At 37.5% G+C, this 18,289-nt stretch overlaps 1 protein-coding gene across 2 annotated transcripts in view; it reads right to left on the reverse strand.

The window, feature by feature from the left end:
* LOC112992405 (peroxisomal multifunctional enzyme type 2) overlaps positions 1 to 18,289 on the reverse strand; it is a 69,485-nt gene that overhangs the window by 14,244 nt on the left and 36,952 nt on the right. For both annotated transcript variants that reach the window (XM_026115439.2, XM_026115441.2), the window contains exons 18-21: positions 7,961 to 8,030; positions 4,521 to 4,627; positions 4,107 to 4,193; positions 1,436 to 1,525 (exon numbers count right to left, since the gene is read on the reverse strand). In XM_026115439.2, coding sequence (XP_025971224.1) covers positions 1,436 to 1,525; positions 4,107 to 4,193; positions 4,521 to 4,627; positions 7,961 to 8,030 — 354 coding nt within the window. The remainder of the gene's footprint in view (positions 1 to 1,435; positions 1,526 to 4,106; positions 4,194 to 4,520; positions 4,628 to 7,960; positions 8,031 to 18,289) is intronic.

The raw sequence follows: 18,289 nt of genomic DNA on the forward strand, positions 1-18,289 counted from the left end.
AGCACAGCCAAGTTACAAGCCTCTGAAAACCACATGCACACATGCTCAACCAAAAACTTTCAAAATGCGGCAACAGCATTCTCAGAGCACTCACTCTGTACTGAGCGTAGCCAGGAGAGCCGCAGGGCTATACCTGCAATCATTCCTTGTGGCACCTGGAGGCTGTTACAGTGCTGGCACTGTGAGAACACTGAAATATGGTGCAAAGCAGCCCTAATTTTCTTGTTTCCAAACAGGGGATAGCTTGACTAGCTAACTGCAGCTTTTTTCAGCAAAAAAAATTTTTTTTTTTTTTCATCAAATGTCCACACTACAGTCCTTGAGTCCCATAGGATTTCACTAACAGCTCAACTGCAGCTCCCATCCTGGGACTGCCTCATGTGCTCAAGCAGGACAGCTGTCCAAGCACAGGAACTACAGGGTGAGAAAACGAAGGTCACTCCTGAAACATACCATACTCCTAGAACCACCTGGTTCCACAGCAGACCCAAAGATGTCCTAGTCACCCTCCACTGTTAAGCCCGTGGGCAGACGACTGCTTTTGGACAGGCTGCCTGTGCCTGTCTCCCCAGAATACAGAAAGTCTACAGCTTTCCAGAAAGTCAGAAGACTAAACACAACCAAAGAAAAGAAGCAGTTTTCAGGAATACATCACAAGCTGTATATGAATGCCATTATTTCATAAACTTTAATGGATTAAGTCTTCACCCTTTATAGACAGGATTCCACGGCACAAAGATGAAGTTTATGAAGGCAATGCATTGTGCACCCATGTCTGTACAGACCACCTCAAGAACCTAGGACACTCTCAGTATTGCATGTGCAATTCTGTCTTTCAGGGCAAGTCCAGTACTTCAGGCTGACACACATATGCAGAGAATTTCTTCACATATATAGTGTAAGGCTTGTATCATGCGTCAGTCCTACTACATGTGCAAATAGCACTCACAGCCTTCTTTCAAAATGGATCCAACAGTTTTGGAACCCTGCCAGGCCTCTGTCCCTCCTTTAGTCACAGCCCCTATGTACAATAGGACGAAGAAAGCCCAAGATGAACGGCAAACCCTCACGTTTACAGAGCCTGATTTTGATCTCAGTCATGCAAGTGCTCAAGCTTGTGGTCCTCTCTGATGCATGTCTTGCTTGTTTGGTAATACATACAGCAATGCTTATCCTAATACTTAAACTGGAGTCAAGCACTTCTAACTGCATTAACCATTCTGTATATCCTGAAATGTCTGTGTTTTTCCCCCAAATAGATCCATGAACCTCTAAAAGCTGGGTAACTTGTGTTTTCGCATCTCTGAATTCATATATTCATCTAATTATTGCTAGTAAGACTAATAAATGATTCTAGTAGCTTTCCCATGTTTCCCATAAAAATAAGCCTCATTATGCTGCTCTGCAAATTAATGCTTCTGTTGCTTCCCCCTACCTTCACAGGCTCCCAAGCAGAAGGTTTATCCAAGGCTGATGTTATATCCGCATATCCCCCTGCAATAGCAATTTCTCCAGTCTCTTTGACCTGTAATGGGGGGAAAAAATTACATTAAAGAGGTAACCTATTGGCAAAAAGTCACAACAAACAAAGTGACAACCAAGGAGTTTTCTTTGCCTTTTAAAACAGACAGATCAAGAAAGGAGAAAGCATAAAAGCTCCAAAAGGGGGGGGGGGGGGGAAAGAATGCATTTTAGTCTTGAGACAAATTAGCATATGTGTTTCACAAACAGCTCAAAAAGTCAAATGATTGTTTACTTCTTGACAAATTATACCGAAAAGATGTCGACATTTCTCTGTTTACAAAATGGATTTAAAAATGTATTTAGCCAAAAATTTACCTCTGCATTATAAGCGTTACTTAACAAATAGTTCTGAGAAAAACACATTGTTTAAAATGTATTATACACAATCGGCAGCAGTGCATGTTTCACTATCTTTAGGCATCTTACACTGCAACTTGCACTGTAGATTTTTAAACACTGTAATGCCACAAAAATGGCAAGGAGAAAGGGGAAAATAACTATTTACAAGAATAAAATGGAAAGGAATTCAGGTAAGTCAGAGAAAAAACTGGGTTTCATTTTGACATTGTCTCTTTGAAGAGGACTGACGCTCAATCCTTTCTGACAACAAGACCAGATTTTTTTGGTGGGGGGGAAATCACAAAACCATGCTGACTTGTGACAGTGAACAGATTAGGAAGGCAAAATGACTCCCTACATACATTGTCAGTGAATAGGATGATAATAGCTGAAGAAGAAGAGTAACCAGTATCACAGCTTAGCTTATTGCATAGGTGAAATCATTATAGAAAGACTATATACTAAAGATTATTCAAATCATGTCTAACAGCTTGTCACTGCTACAATGCACAACTTAACACAGTATTGAAAAGAGATTTAAAAATGCATATAAAAGTTATATGGATATTTTTAGTTTGATTTGACTTGACTTTCTTGTAAGTAAAAAGATGGCTTAATTTCAGATTAACTCAGGCAACAATAAACTAAAGAACCCTGCAAAATTCCTTTGAGTAAGTAATTGTTGAAACACTGGTTTTCTATAATCCTGTTAAAAGTTGTAATTTCTCTCCATACTTACTCCACACTGAAGCTTGTTAAAAAGATCTGTAGCAAAAACACCCCCAAACTCTACATATTAGTTTTGATTAGACCAAGCACAGTAACAAACCAAGCCTTCAAACACAACAGAGTATCCCATTCTGCTTACAAATTTCAAAGGCCTGGGAAGCACATCGTGAATTCTGTTAATTTAGACATGCAAACCTTTAAAAAATAAGTATCTGAGAGGCTGGAAGTCTCTCAGGACAGAGTGGTAGTAACTTTAAACACACCTATGCATCTCCAGTACGGTAACCTCCCAGGTTCATTTGAGGCACCAAACTGTCTTGTTTAGACGACTAGTAACCTCAGATGGAAAGTCTGCACATAGCAGCCATATCGCTGTCAGAGGAAAGTGTCATCATTCTGAAATTTTACAGCCACTACCACTCCTCAGGTCTGCAGACAGAACTTACTTCCATCAGTCAACATGTATTCTGCAAAGTAGGATAGCTGTTCCCACAGGAATACTATGTCCTTGTTATCATTCCCCTCATTTGATTTTGTCTGCCCAAACCTCTCTGCAGCTGCAATGATCACCACTGCTGTGCTCACTGAGCAACAGCTTTGCCTGTAGTTTTACAGAGATGCAGTTGCAAAGCTTTGGCTGTCCACTAATGACATGTAAATTGTATGTGCATAAGCCAACGTGTATTCAGTTACCAACATAACAAACTCATGGTTTAAGAAAATGACAGTGCCACACAGCAGTACAACAGAAGTGATGAGAAGTTATTTTGGGGCTCTACATGGAGTAACTTCTCCTTAGCTTTCGGTAAGGATCCTACGGTGTGCAGCACTGGATTACAGGACACCCCTCCAAAATGCTAAAAGCGAAGCCAAAAGAAAGTCATGTAATATAAAAGCTGTGTTTATAGAAGAGTAAACTATGCCTGTTTTAGTGTAGTTAATATGTACAGCTGCTATGAAACTTCTGCTGTTAAGTTCTTCTGAGTAGATTCAACTGAGGTTTAAATCAATTTAAGCTAAACTTGTCAAAGTTTACCAGTGTAAACAAGCCACCAGGAGTTGGCTTAAGCTAAACAAACTTGTTAAAAAAACAAACAAGCAAGCAAGCAAATAAACAAAAGGCAAAAACTCCCCCATGCACATGGTTACAGTTAACTGCAGGAAACAAGTACAAACTATGCTGACTTGAAAATGACAGCCTTTTGCTTTTCCGTGGTGAACACAGAAAATGTGGTGCAATACAATGAGCTCTGATGCTATTTAACACAAGAACTGTATAAAGATATAATGCTATTTTTATTATTTAACTGGAATCTTAGCGACACTGTAAACTAAGTAGGAATATTTTATCCTATTGAAGTCCATTCACTTTATTTTCTTTTTCTTTTCTTTAAAAGAACCTTCTTCAATGGTGCATTTAATGAGCTGGTTTTCTCCCACTCTCTCACACCCACACTCTTTAAACCAACATATCCTACATGGAAGCCCACAACGGTGAGTCTTTGTGTTCTGACCTTGGTCTGAAAATGGATTCTATTTCCTTCCTTCCACATTTCCGTTTGTAAAGTTTGCCCAGGAAAGACCGGTTTTGCAAAGCGAACCTAAAACAAAACAAAACAAAAAAGTGAGAGGGAAAGGAGGATCTGTCATACATACTACCAAATGGTACTGTGACCTCACACACGGCTTAAAAGTATAAGCTCTACTGAAATCAGAAAAAAAACAAAAAAACCCATAGAAAATAAGTCAACTAGCAATGCAAACATAAAATTTTTTAAGTAATCATACTAGATACAGGAATTAAAACGCATACAGCAAAGAGTAAATGCAACTGTGGCAGACAGGACAACCCAAAAGCCTTTTCCCACCCTGTAGAAATTTTTGGCACAAAACCCAGAAAATTAACTGCAAAGAATGAACCTACAGACCTTGATTGCCTTGAATCTGGTCACATCATTATTTGCAAAGTGCTTCAAAACGTGTCTAGCAGCAAACCCAAATGAGCACAATCCATGTAGTATGGGCTTCTTAAATCCTGTTTTTAAAAAGCAACATTTTGATGTTTCTAACGTTAGGAGTTCGCATGTCTCTTCTATGAATTCTCACATTTTGTTTATAATCTTTTCCTCCAATAATTTTTCCTTAAGTTTAAAGAAACAGAAAAAGGACAATCCTGTTGAAAAAGCCTTTGTTACCACTTATTGCTTCCTCTACTTTGCACAAGAACATGTTCACTGAGAACCGGCACTCCAACATTACGTATCCTATCCAAGACACGCAAGAAGAATTAGTCCCTGTCTGAAGAGATGACAAAATGAAAAATAAGGACACTGTCTGTGTTAGAATAGGTGCATAGACAAATTAGAACCAATTACATGCATGTATGCATAGTAAGGACAATGGGTATTGCAATGATTGAGAACTGGTGATATTAAAGTGATTGGATGCTTCCTGTTATGCTTGCCAAACTTCTCATCTGTACTGCATCCTTCAGGATTAACTTTTCTTTGTTGGGGGGAAAAAGCCTCAAAAGAGTTCAGACATTTCAAACAAGCACAAAAAAAAAAAAAAAAAATAAATAAATCACACTGTTTTGGTTATACTGACTTTTTTTTTTGGTCATGTTTCCTTGTACCTCCATGCTTTGAATCAGAAACTGAACTTTGGCAGAGGATAAACTTTGTATTCTGCTGAACCTTTTCCTTCTGCGGAAGTCTGACAAAAAAAGCCTTTCAAAATTGGTTTGAGATTTGCTAAAGTGCAACAGTTAAGTTTTAAAGATGCTGCTTGTATTAAACATGCTCTGAGCTTGGTATGCAAACAATAACTGACCACAGTTGCCACAGCCCACGGATTCAAGGCAGGTCCAGCCTATGCCTTAAAAATAGCGGCATCAGCCTGGAACTCCTCTGCCACTAGAACTGTCAGCTGTCAGAAACTGTTTTTCCTGACCTCTAAACAGCTCCTCAAAGCATCTAACATAGCATGAAAAGTTCTCGGGGGACAACAGCTGGAACAAAAAAAGAAAAAAAGACAGGAGAGAAAAATCTGGCATCAGAAGATGCCAAAGGAAGAGAAACTACCTTGAAGATGGAGAAACAGAAACCACTAGGACTCAATGTTGGAAAAGACAGGGATTTTGAGACAGAGCCCTAAGACTAAGACTAAGACTAGCAGGAGTCAGGATGAAAAACAGAAATTGTGACTGATTGGGTAAGGAGAAGAGACATGACAGAAAGACAGACTGAAAGGAGCACAAGTCTGTTTCTCATCTGTGAGATAACTGTCCTGCTCTGACCATTCTGCCAATTCTTACCTTTAAGATGTTTGAATATGCACACTGATAACATATCATTTTTGTACATTGTACACTGAGTATTTCTGAATGCAATGATATACCTTACAGTCAATTTAAAACAGATTACTGGCATTATTGTAACAATATTGGTATTCAGCATCTCTCTTGCACACAATGTTATAGCAGCATTTAGCTCTTTAAAAGCTTAGCTTTTAAATGCAAGAGCCAAGAATGACCACAATCTTCAGAGCTCAGCAACAGATTCCTATCTTCAGTCCTGTTCTCCCCAGTTCTTTCGTCATAAAAACAATGCACATCCACAAACAAAAATCCATACAGTAATCAAGTTACTTTTTCTCTAGACTAAAATGGAAATAAAATAAATAATGTTTTCACTTTTTAGTATTTTGGGAATGCTTGCTATAGGAATAAAGACACAGGAATAAACACAGATGCTTCTGTATATTTCCTCATAAGCATTATCTACAGAGAAATAATCTTGGAATGACCTGAGTGCATTAAAGTAAACATTTAATCTGGTGCACACAGCCATTTAAAACATTTATAGAGCTTGAAGAAAAAAAATGGATGTGAATATGTCCAAAGAAAGTTTTTCTATCATTAGAAAAATATTTGTTGAATATCTCTGCAGTCATTCTCTTGATCATTTAAACCTGTACTTAATACAGACATTGGAACTGGACACCGACATGGTTCCAAAATCCAGCATGGCAGTTTTCTGTTCAGACAGATTAAGAGATTACCTCACCTACAGAGATAATTTTTTTTCCGCTGTCTAAGTGCCAGTGCTCTTATAACATGAGTGTGTAAAAACCCACAATTCCTCTACTTTTGTAAGGATTTTATAGAATTACCATCATTATTTTAAACATTCACGTCTCAAGTTATAAACAGATTTTTCTCCTCCAGCTTTTTCAAGAGTAATTGGGTTATTCCATCTAAATATTTATCTAAAACCATCATCTAAACAAAATGAGCAGAACTGCGTAGTAAACTAGTAAACTGGGGAAATGTCTTTATAAACCATATTTCATTATAATTAACACCATTTATGTAAAATTACACAAAACAGAGTAACTAAAGAATTAGTGTGCATTTTAAAAAGGAGATTAACATTTGTGAAATTACTTTAAGCATGACTTGAATAAAGGGGTATAGGTCTGCTCTATTACCTTGGTAAGAACATCGTATGATGATACTTCTATACTAAAAAAAAAATGGAAAATTGCAAAAGTAGAACTTTATACAATTATAAATATAATCCAATTTTTTATATAAGGTTTACAATGATAGCATACATATTCAGAAAAATTTCTTAAGTAAATAAAATATCTGCCCTTGAGTAATCACACTATGTGATTAGCAAAGCCTGAACAGAAGCCCTGAAAACATACTTAAAGTAAATGTTTATGCAAACAGACCATTACTTCGTAATTCCATCTGTGCAAGAATCAGTTAACGTAGCCTGTAGTCTGACACTTTGGGCATGTAGCATGATAGAAATGACCAACCAACTTCATTACAAACAGTTGCACCCAAGCAGGGTTTTTGGCTTTGTTTTGGAAAAATAAATTCTACCAGACTCCCCCTTTCCACCCTCCTGTAATTTATTGCGATTGAGACAGCGGCACAAGATATTCCACAAGTTCTAAATAGCCTTGAAGTTACTTAAGCAGAAAGAATGATGTACCAATGAGTTTATGGAATTCCCTCTGAGGCTTTAGAGAGTCAATTACATTATTTTCTCTTATGAAAACAGAGGTTGTACAGATGGGAAGGTGGCAAAGAATAAGCTCTAATAGGAAAATAGGGTTACAGACAGGTTTCCACCAAAGGTAAAGTCCACGCATTCCTAGCTACAAGCAGCAATGCTTCAAAGTGTTGCACAGAACTTTGAATTAGAAGACATCTGATGGTCACTCCAAGAACAGCTATAAAAAAGTATTGTTTTTCCCATCTTGTTAGAGACTCACAAACTAAGCGACAATTGAAAATACATTTACGTCATTCTTCATCCAAGTATTAGTACAACAGCATCTCTCAGCTCACCTCCAAGAGCAGCAAAACTTGGATCAACATGTAAAGGATTCCAATCCCCACTCAGCCGATATAAAGCAGCCTGCAGAAAAAGGGAAAGAAAAATGGGAGGTTAGCTCAGCTTCACAGAAACCATCAAGAGTCACTCAAGACCTATGATAGCTTGAGGAGTTCATCACTGTTTTACAAGTTGTAAGATAACATGCTCTACAATAAACCAGGTAAAATAGAAATTAAATGTTATTTTGTAGACAAACTGTCAAAGATTCAGGAAAAAGTGTCAAGAACTGCATCTGATCTTGGTATGTGACAAAACAATACAACTGCTTAATGGGAGGAAAAGTCAACTTACTCTGCTGGTAAGGTCAAGCAGTTGTAAAATAACTTATTTCCTAGAACTCTTCACTTCTTTTGCTTGAAGTGTAATTTTGAAAAGAATCTTCTCCCATGACAGATTCATTCACATTTTACAAAAAAAAATTTATAAATGAAACCTTTGCTTTTTTAAAAAACACCTTGCTTTTTCACCATAGGATTCATATTAGAGAGACCAGAAATATCCATATCCTCCTCTTTTAAGAGTAACATGATTGACTAATTGTGATGCACTGCTCTTAGGGGCTTCATGAGTAGTAGTCCAAGATTTAAAAAACACACACACGCCAAGGGACAGGTAAAAGCTAAGCTTTCTAGAACACTTTTTACTAGCAAAGCAGAACACTTACAATGAGGCAAAAGATGATAAACATGAATTTAGCGTATTGCATATACTGTGAAAGTGACTAAACCTGAGAAACGATGAAAAGTGTGGCTATGTCATTTTCTTGTCCTCATGTGGCTTTAGCATTTTTACCATCAGATCTTAAATTTCCTATATATGTAAAGTGGCTAGCAGTCCATAATAAAAGAAGCATGACAAGTCAACATTCTGCCATCTTTCTAGGCTAAAACCTTATTCCATCGTCATCAGATTGCGATGGAAGGACTAAATTATTGCGGCGTTTTCTCTAGTGCAACTTTCCCATTACACAGGACAGAGATAATCAGTAATTAGGTTAAAACTAAGTTCTTGAACCCTTTACTAGGGCAGTTATATGCTGACATATACAAATTGAACATGAGTTTTTAAACTGGAAGGGAAGACAGACTTTCTTTTAATAGAGGGTATCACTGGCCACTGGAATCCCTTATCACTAAATACCTCCTCCCTGCATTTTGGGTTGAGATCTTAAAATATAGTACATGTTTACACAAATGACGATAAGCTGCAACAAAGCAGAGCAGCACTAAATTCTGTTTCAAGGCAACAAGCTAATAGAAAACCAAGAAAAAAAAAAAAAGGAGGGGGAGAAATTCCCTTAAAGTAGTTTTGTTTTGATATATACATATATATATATATATGCCTAACATTGTTTTTCTATCCAAATAGGAAGCAAAGGATATTACGACTAAGAGATTCTAACTTTGTATTATCATTTTAATTCATAATCCATTTATTTATTTTTAATCTGTTAATATTCAGGCACATTTCTTCAAGTCTATGCAGCTTTCACACTGAGCTATAATTCTCTCTTATTCGGCCTGACAGAAACACCAAGTGTTTGACTCTCCATTAAGGATGGGGGAACATAGAAGAGTCTGACATTGCTTTTGTGTCTGGGAGTCAGACACACACACACACACGCAGAAAACTCTAAACTGTACCAGAGCTTAAACACACAAATCTTGGAAGGGCAACTACTAAACAGATATTTCTCCATGGCTGCTTGACTTGTTGTTTACTCCTGTTGAAGGACATCTCCTTTTGCAAACAAAGGTGTATTGGTATGACTGGATCTGAAATTTGTAATTGTGCTTCTACACTTGCCCAAAAGGCCTATATTTTAATGTAACTTGTTTTATCTTCTAATTGATCCTACAGACTTTCAGAAAATAGTAAAGACTGCAAAATTCATACTAATGTAAGATTACAGTTCAGATGAGTTTGAAGAACAGAGCAGAGAACATTCATAGAGTTTAACCTCCCAAAAGGGACAATGGAGAGGGTAAGGTCCCTTGCTGAAGGAATGGGTTCCCTGAAACCGATCTTAGAGCCTCACCAAGAATTAGAAATAGCTAAGATATATCATCCAGAAAGAAAAATAAAGTCAAGATGTCATGAAGGCAGCATCCTCCAGTCCCAGGAGCTGTCAACTAACAACCCTCAAGCCAAATCAAGTCCAAAAGAGCAAGCCCAATGGTCCTACATCACAGAAGCCACTATAGGGGGCACCCAAGGACTGCATGGTAAAGCACACAGTGCTGGGTTGATGGGGCAGTAGGAAGTAATACTGAGATAACAGGGCAAATGTAGATATTTACGCTCTACTATGCCACGTTTAAGGGAGCTGGAGTGAAATGAAGAGTGGAAGGAGACAGCTGGAAAAGGCTAACAGTTACCAGCATCAGTGGAGAGCCTGGGCTCCGTCACGGATGCCTCTGTCTCATCTCGGTCCCCACACAAATACAGAGGAGAAAGAACGGGGAACAGAAAGGGTGGCACCCCACTCCCCATACAAAAACCCACAGCACCAGGGGTTCAGAAAAGGACATGCACACACTGCTCTTCTAATGTGCTGAGTCTTTACTTGTCCTCATTCTTGCTCCCTGAAAACTAGATAAAATTGTGTCTTCGCTGTCAAAAGCTAGAGATGAGCAGACCTGATGTACCACTAATGCCTTTGCTAAGAACTGCCTACAGCCTTAATGCCATCAATATCAAAGTTATAACATTATGAAAGAGCGTTTAAGTAAGGAAAGTCTTGTGACGTTAGTTCCATTGAAAATAAAAATAAAAGCTGACAATTTAAAGAGAGTTGTTCTTGACAGAAGTCTCCGAAGTACAATATCCATCCTTCATTACTAAAGTTCTTCCTTCAAGAGTCTGAAATCTAATAGCAAATCACCATCCCAATAACTCAAAGAAAAAGTTTCCCAGACACGACCTAAAGAAAATAATTGAATTTTTAACTAAATTAGAATTCTAAGGTCTCACTTTCATACTTGTATTATTTAAAGTTAAAAAAAAAGTTGTCAGGAGGTTATTTTCACAATGGATCTGTTGCAATCAATTTTAATTCAAACTAATTAATATTTAATTGTAGTACTGGAAAATTCTACTTACATATGAGAAAAATAATGAAAAATCTGCTTTAAGCCCAAATCTCAACTTAAACCTCGCTATGCATTTGTTGCTTACAAATGCTACAATAAGAACTAGCCATTTACTTGGGGTGATATTAAGCACTATTTGGAAGACAATACTTCAACAAGACACTTTTTAAAATAACGATGCACAATTGTGCATCGTTAACAAAATAGATGTAGGATTTAGGAACTAATTAGGTTCAGAGAATTAAATGCGATCATCTATTTAACTAAAAATCTGAAGCGTGGATATGAGAGAAGATGCTTGCTTTTCTATATTTTCAACTATCAGAGTGGCACTGGTTAGAGCTAGAAAACGCATAGGCTGAACTGGATAACATAAAACAGGTTATTTCAGATTTAATGCAGCCAGCTTAGGTGTGCCAACACTCTTTTCACTGACCATGGTCTTTGGTATGACTTCATTATATAAACTGCATTCCATATAAGAACAGAATTGTTTTAAAGCCTTGTTGGCTCTAGTTTCTATACTCCTACAATGATGACATTTCCTGAAGTCTTGAGTGATAGCATTAAAAAAAGTGATACATCCTTGGAGGATGACAAGAGTCAATTGACATGGGGCATTAGACTGAAGTCAGTCATAATATGGTTAGATTGTTCTCCAATTAATAACACAAACTGTCAAGTCTCATTTCCTAACAATTTAGGAGTTCTGCCAGACCACAAAAGGAAAGGCGATATCCAACCCGTCTGCGCCAATTTTTCTGTCTTGCCTGCAGACTACAATAAAGGTCAGTGGTAAAGCTATCAAAAACGGAAGCCAGCTATGCATATTTTCCCTTCTAACTGGGGAGAAAGCTTTGCCCAAGAGCTTATCTTTCCAAGTATCTGCGTGTGCATACATGTATAATTACTTTACCAAACAGCCTTTTTTTTTTTTTTTTTTTTTTTTTTAAGTAGGAGCAGGCAGTCAAGCAATCTCATGAAGAAAAAACAACTACTAATCTCAATGACACATTTCCAAGAGCTCAGGTTTACACCAAGAACAATGAATGTTTCCAGTTCAGCTGCCAGGGCTGATGCTTTGAGGGCTAAAATTTATTGCAGTACTTAAGTAATTCAATGTACTTAAAACTAAGCAGCTACACTTTGAATGTCTGAGGTCCCCATATGCCATAAAACTTGTTTTAATTACCTCTCATGAGGACAGATACTAGGAAAAAGCAGTTGAAATTAGCACATGGAAAGATAAGGGTTTGTTTGTTTGTTCCTTCAGATAACCCTCAGATAAGTTTTTCTCATCAAAGTAGGCATATGTGGAAAACAAAACAGTGTGAGTTGCTCATGACAATTTCTAAATATATTTCGTGAAAATCTGGTTTATACATGATTCTATCTTTAAGAAGACTATGAAGTATCAGTGTACAGTTATCTAGACTATATTAGGTTGGCAATTCAATGTTCTTTGTGGTCTGGACTATCAAAACACTACCTTATCCCCTAAATCTTTTACTCCTTCAGGAAGGAGAACTGTTAGAAATGTTTTACTGAAACACCTTCACATATGCAGGTAAAAACAGGCACAGAACAGCTCTACATCTCTTCTCCTTCCCCATGCCTCATTATTCATGTCTTTACCATTTATCCCTATCATACCTCTTCCAAATTTAAAATCAGCTTAAATGCTTGTTGGCACAGAAACCTCATCTGAATAACAAGGTGCTACATAGAACATCAGTCATTTTTCAGCACCATGGCAAACGTACAAAAAGTCTTTTCTTCAGTAGTGCCTCCGTTAATCAAAAAGAACAAGCCACTTTTGTAGTAGAACTTCACTACAAATGCAATAAATATTCATATATCCTTCAATAACACAGCACATAGATAAGGGGAGGAAAAACTCTTGGTAATGAAAAGCATCTCATTTAAAGGAAATAGGCCCAGTACCTTTTCTTTTCTCCCTTACCACACAAAATTCTAGTATAATCCTTTTTAAATTACCAAGATTAGAAAATTACATTCTGATCTGCCCAGCAGGGATAAACATGGAAAAATCCAAACAAATCTTGAAATAGGCACCATAAAACATAACAAACTTCCTAAGTAATTACTATTATTAGGTGCTCACTCACTACACAGTAGTTCAGGGGTACTACAGTACAGTCTCTGCACACTGAAACCTGTAGGCGAATTAAGAAAACATTATCACAGCCTTGCAATGGCTTCACATTTCTTTGTTTTGTTTGTATCATCTTTTGTTTTTATGCACATTTTTTCTGGCATGCTCTTCAGATCTGTGAGCCAACAGCAGCATTTCATTCTCTCCACCATGAAACAAATTATTCATGCTACAAACAGCAAGAATCACCTGAGGCTTTCAGGAGGCTCCCTTGTGCTGTCCTCTCAAGTTAATATAAATTTACATGTTTTCAGGCAATGCTGTACCACATTCTTTACAGAGCAGGACACAGAAAATGTTTGTTCTGTAACTATTTTTTTCCCCGTACATGCACACGCTTTCATGATCTTCTCTCTCACATGACTATACCACACTCATTCAGAAAACACCCTCATCTCAAAACATCAGCCCTCCTGTAATTTTTTTCTTTCTATTTAAAATAAGTCAAAGAGCTCTCCAAGGAAACAAACACCAGTTGGAAGTAACCAACATATAGTTTTTTAAATATAAGGTAAACAACTACTTATTCTGCCTACAGACACATTTTCTAAAAACACACACATTCACATATGCTTAAAATGGTAACACAAATGAAATCTGTGTAGAATAAAAGATGACTTTCTACAGGGGAGCACCCACAATCCCAATTACATAAAAAGCTTATAAAGGTCTTACAATTTCTCTTCAGAGTCAAGCACGTATTGGTATCAAAAATAAGATAGCTGTCTTACAGATATCGAATCTGTTTGACAGCAGTGATGATGACGGGCAGAAAACTTAGAGGAGGTTTTAATTTAATAATATATTAGGCCTTTACATGTTTCCCAGGCACTTGTTCCTTTCAAAGATATCTTTTTAAAAATGCTTAATTTCAAAATCTACTCTTTCAAAACAAACTAGTTTTGTGCACAGAAGTCTTCACGATTGTTTCCAGTGAGATTAAGAACTGCAGTTTTAGCAGAACTTGCGACACTGAAAAACTCAAACCAAGTAGCTAGAGGACCACAGCATGAGCAAGAGGACAGCAGGACTGAGACTGACTCAGAAATGGAAGGAGACTCCTGCGGTCTAATCACAGGGCACCGAGGACACTGCTTGAAACATGGCAGGTGTCAGTTCGTTCTTCTCTTTCAGAGGAAATAGCAAGCAACCATACTTTATAAAAACCCACTAAAAAGCAGCAGTTTCTTCCTATCCTGTCAGCCAAGGTTTGATCCATACCTGTAACAGGAGACTTTACACATCTTGTATATTTTAAATCCTGTCAGATTAGTGTAAGTGTGGATTTACTGAATCTCTTTAAAATCTCAGAATAAATAAAGAATAACTATATCTCTCAAGGGGGCTTTTCTATGATGCTCACTATATCACCTTCTCAAAAAGCACCATCAGATGCTGTATGCCACTCCTTAAAACATTCCCTACAGAATTAAAATGCCTCAAACCTTTATAAACATCCTCGCTTTACAGATTGGAAACTACAAGACAGCAGAAAAGGTCATAACTGTCAGCAGTACAAAACAATCCTGGCTCTCCAGTTTAACATTTGAAGGCCTGATGTTTCAAAGCACATCACATTTTCAAAGCACAACACACTAAAAGTTCAAAACAAAGTTCCCATTAATTTCAATTTCAGCCTGCAGCGTTCGCTCTCCTTAGTCATACTCCTAGGTATCAAATTCAATCTTCCCATCCTCTCATATGAGCCACCAAATAAGGAGTACCCACATCTGAGTAGTTTGGGTTATCTGGTTAAACAACTGCCCACAGAGCACAGAAATTCTCTGGAAAAAAAAGAAAGTAAATCCATTGTCCAAAAGCTGCATTTCCAACCAGTGTCTAACCCTGAGATCATTTTCCTCTCATTACTCTGTCTCACAATGCAACCTTCCGCACGAAACAACACAGGAACACAGATTTCCTACTCTATTTCAATTCATGCCTAGAGCCTTTGCCTTGCCTGTGGAAGGAGTTCTTGAAGGACAGAGAACAAATACACTATTACGACTGCATAACTGAAGACTGTATCATAAGGCATTACATACACATGGCATGAAGACTACACACAAAGCAAGATTTGAAATTTTTATCTTTTTAGAGACTCCGCAATACTTCCAAACTTTTGAAAAGCACCTTCAAACTGACAGGATATCAAAAAGTTGTTCCTCCCAACAGACCAGTATCGGTATCCTGAGTTTCAACAGCTCTCGAAAGGATTTTAAAAAATTCTCGAAAGCAAGGGTGGCCAATTTTCCTGGCTCTGCAAACCATATACCAAAAGGTAACATGTGGCAGGGATACCCCAAGTTGCATGGAAAAATAGCTCTGGGAAGAATTCACAGGTGCCAGCTGACATGACACTGCTTTGCAGAGCAATATAGAGGGCTGCTCTACTGCCCAGTTGCATGTAGACAACTGGTCCCAAAGAAGACTCATCAATGTCACTGGGAAATCGCATACTTCAAAACTGAACCAAATGGTCTTTTCTACTTCGTCATTATGCATATTTCTTCCTCTCCATCATGTGAATCCCAAAGAATATTCAGAACCAGAATTCGGACAAAGTAGGAGAATGTTTTAGTCTAAATACACAATATTGTTGCAAGAAAAAGGATTTTTCAATTAGTACTCAGCTGTTAAAACTTTCCACATTTTACTGAAATGAGTTGACATTAACAAAAATGCAACAGTACTGCACACCCCACTTCTTATAGCTTCAGTTTTTCATTTAGGCAAACAGCACCAGTAGTTTTCAGAAGAGAAAGAGGAAAGCAACACAAAACACTCAAACTGAAGTGGCTTCCTGAAAAATTCTGTATTTTACTGACTACTATTATACTGTCTGTTCTGTCCCTGTTTTACTCTCTATTTACCATTCCAAGGCCATGTATCCCGATTATTAATTTTGCTATTTGAAGTCACAGAACAGCTCGTTTCTTTACATCAGCCTCCTAAGAAAAACCAGACCATGCTGCAACAATATGGCAAATACTTTCATAAACAACACAGAAAGCCCCTCTCAAAATCCATGACCCCAGAGCTTTTCGAATAAGGAAATAATTGTGAACTGCAACCCTTGGCCGTCTTCCACTTCTAATACTCACCGAAGCTTGTTTTGTTTTTGTCATCAGAAGATTAAGTCCCAAAAAGTCAAACTCATTTGGGAAAAGGGTGAAGAGAAAACTCTCCAGAGACACAGGTCACTAACTGTGTATCTTAATTGCATGAGGAACCATTTAGTGGAATCTGTTTCCATTCATTAATCTAAGGCACTGGTTTGAGAACCAGCAGGATAAGAGTAACCTGGTGATACCAGAGCTCTGTAACTACATTAAACATTCCCTACAGGGTTGAAATTGAATGATTCGTTTCTTGTTAAACAGCTAACAGTCAAACATTTTCTAGACTTCTTCATCTTCTGTCAAAAAGGTCTATTCTATTCAAAAGATTTATGACAGTAAATCTAGTAAAAAATGGCTCAGGTTACAGAGAGAGACCAGGCCAGGAAAATGCCACAGCACATGGTATTTCTACCTAACACTGTGACATGGAATAAGTCACCTAGCTCTTTGTGTAAAAATTAAGAGCGTCACACAGGAGATGTTTTTATGCCCTTATTTGGCAGGATGCAATTTTTAAGCCTTAAAACCTTTTAGAAGGCCAGGTACATCTGGTAGATTTTCCTTAACAATCTTTCATCTTTATGCAGCCTATAGTATGGCACTGGCACTCATTCATAAGCAGTGGTTGGTGCTTAAGTAACTTCCCAGGAATGGGAACAGATCTGATAGTCATAAACATTTACTACGCTACTTGTTATTAAGTCTTTAGTACCCGTAACAATAAGAATTAGTTTGTTCTGTCAATAGATGCTGACATGAAGAAATCCAATCATGTTTCAGGGAACTGAAAGGCGCTGTAGCCTCTACTCTGATAACATACAGAGAAGGGTGTTAAAAGAAAAAAGAAAAAAAAAAAAGAAAGAAAAAGAAAAAGTAATTTGACTGGGCTACTAGCCCTCAGTCTCCTGTCTGTTCCCAGTCTCCTCTTCACTACACAGCACTTCTTCCCATCTGTACACATGCAAATCATATTCCTCCTCTTAAACCGTTGTTTTTAATATCTGTGAGCTTTCCATGCAGTGCAAGTACAAGTGCAATGTGCTCGGTATGGTGAATGTAGGGAAGTGTCTCAGCACAGTGGCAGCATGTCGTTACCTTTGGATTGAAGACAAAATCCAATATAATCAGAGTCTGTTGACTTCAGTGAAAGGTAGGAGTCATCACTGAAAATTTTTAAAAAGATGCATGATAGTCTGGTTATGAGGAATTTTACTATATGAACACACTAGAAAAAAGTTAAGGGGAAACAACCCTAATTAAAAAGATCAGTTTAGCACTGTAATAGCAAGAGCACAAAAAAATGACTGCTGAATGTCACAAGAATTACTGGAAATTAATATGATTTAAGTGGCTAATTCAAATACAATCTAGAAACTGACTGTGATGACTGAGCAGCAATAGTCATTTCAGCCAATACCTTTTTGCATTTAAACACTTAGAAGAAAAAAAATTTCATAAACTCCTATGAGATTTGCATGCCAACTTCCATTTTCAAAGAAGCTTTAGGCAGTTAGTGCCGTTCCAGACACCAAAATGTAAAATCTTCATGACACTTCCCCAAGCTGTCCTTCACATGAAAGAAGTTTGTATTTCTTCCAAAGAGCTCCCAAGTTATACACATTCTCCTTCAATCTACAGGCATCATCACTTAAGCACAGATGCTACCAAATAATTTGGCAGATAAGCCTTCTTGAGATTCTCAAAGTCCCCTGCCTAGTACACCTACCTGTCAGAGCAAACCATAAAAGAACACTGTTTGGTGGCTACTCTGTGCCACTTCCTTTATTTCCAAAAATCAACTCATTGTAACTCTAACCTGAAGCATGAGAAATCCAGGCTCAAGTCCTTCCCCTAATTTTGAATAGCAGTTTGAACTGAAGATACCCAACA

The sequence above is a fragment of the Dromaius novaehollandiae genome, chromosome W, assembly GCF_036370855.1.
Source record: "Dromaius novaehollandiae isolate bDroNov1 chromosome W, bDroNov1.hap1, whole genome shotgun sequence".
NCBI classification, from domain to species: domain Eukaryota; kingdom Metazoa; phylum Chordata; class Aves; order Casuariiformes; family Dromaiidae; genus Dromaius; species Dromaius novaehollandiae.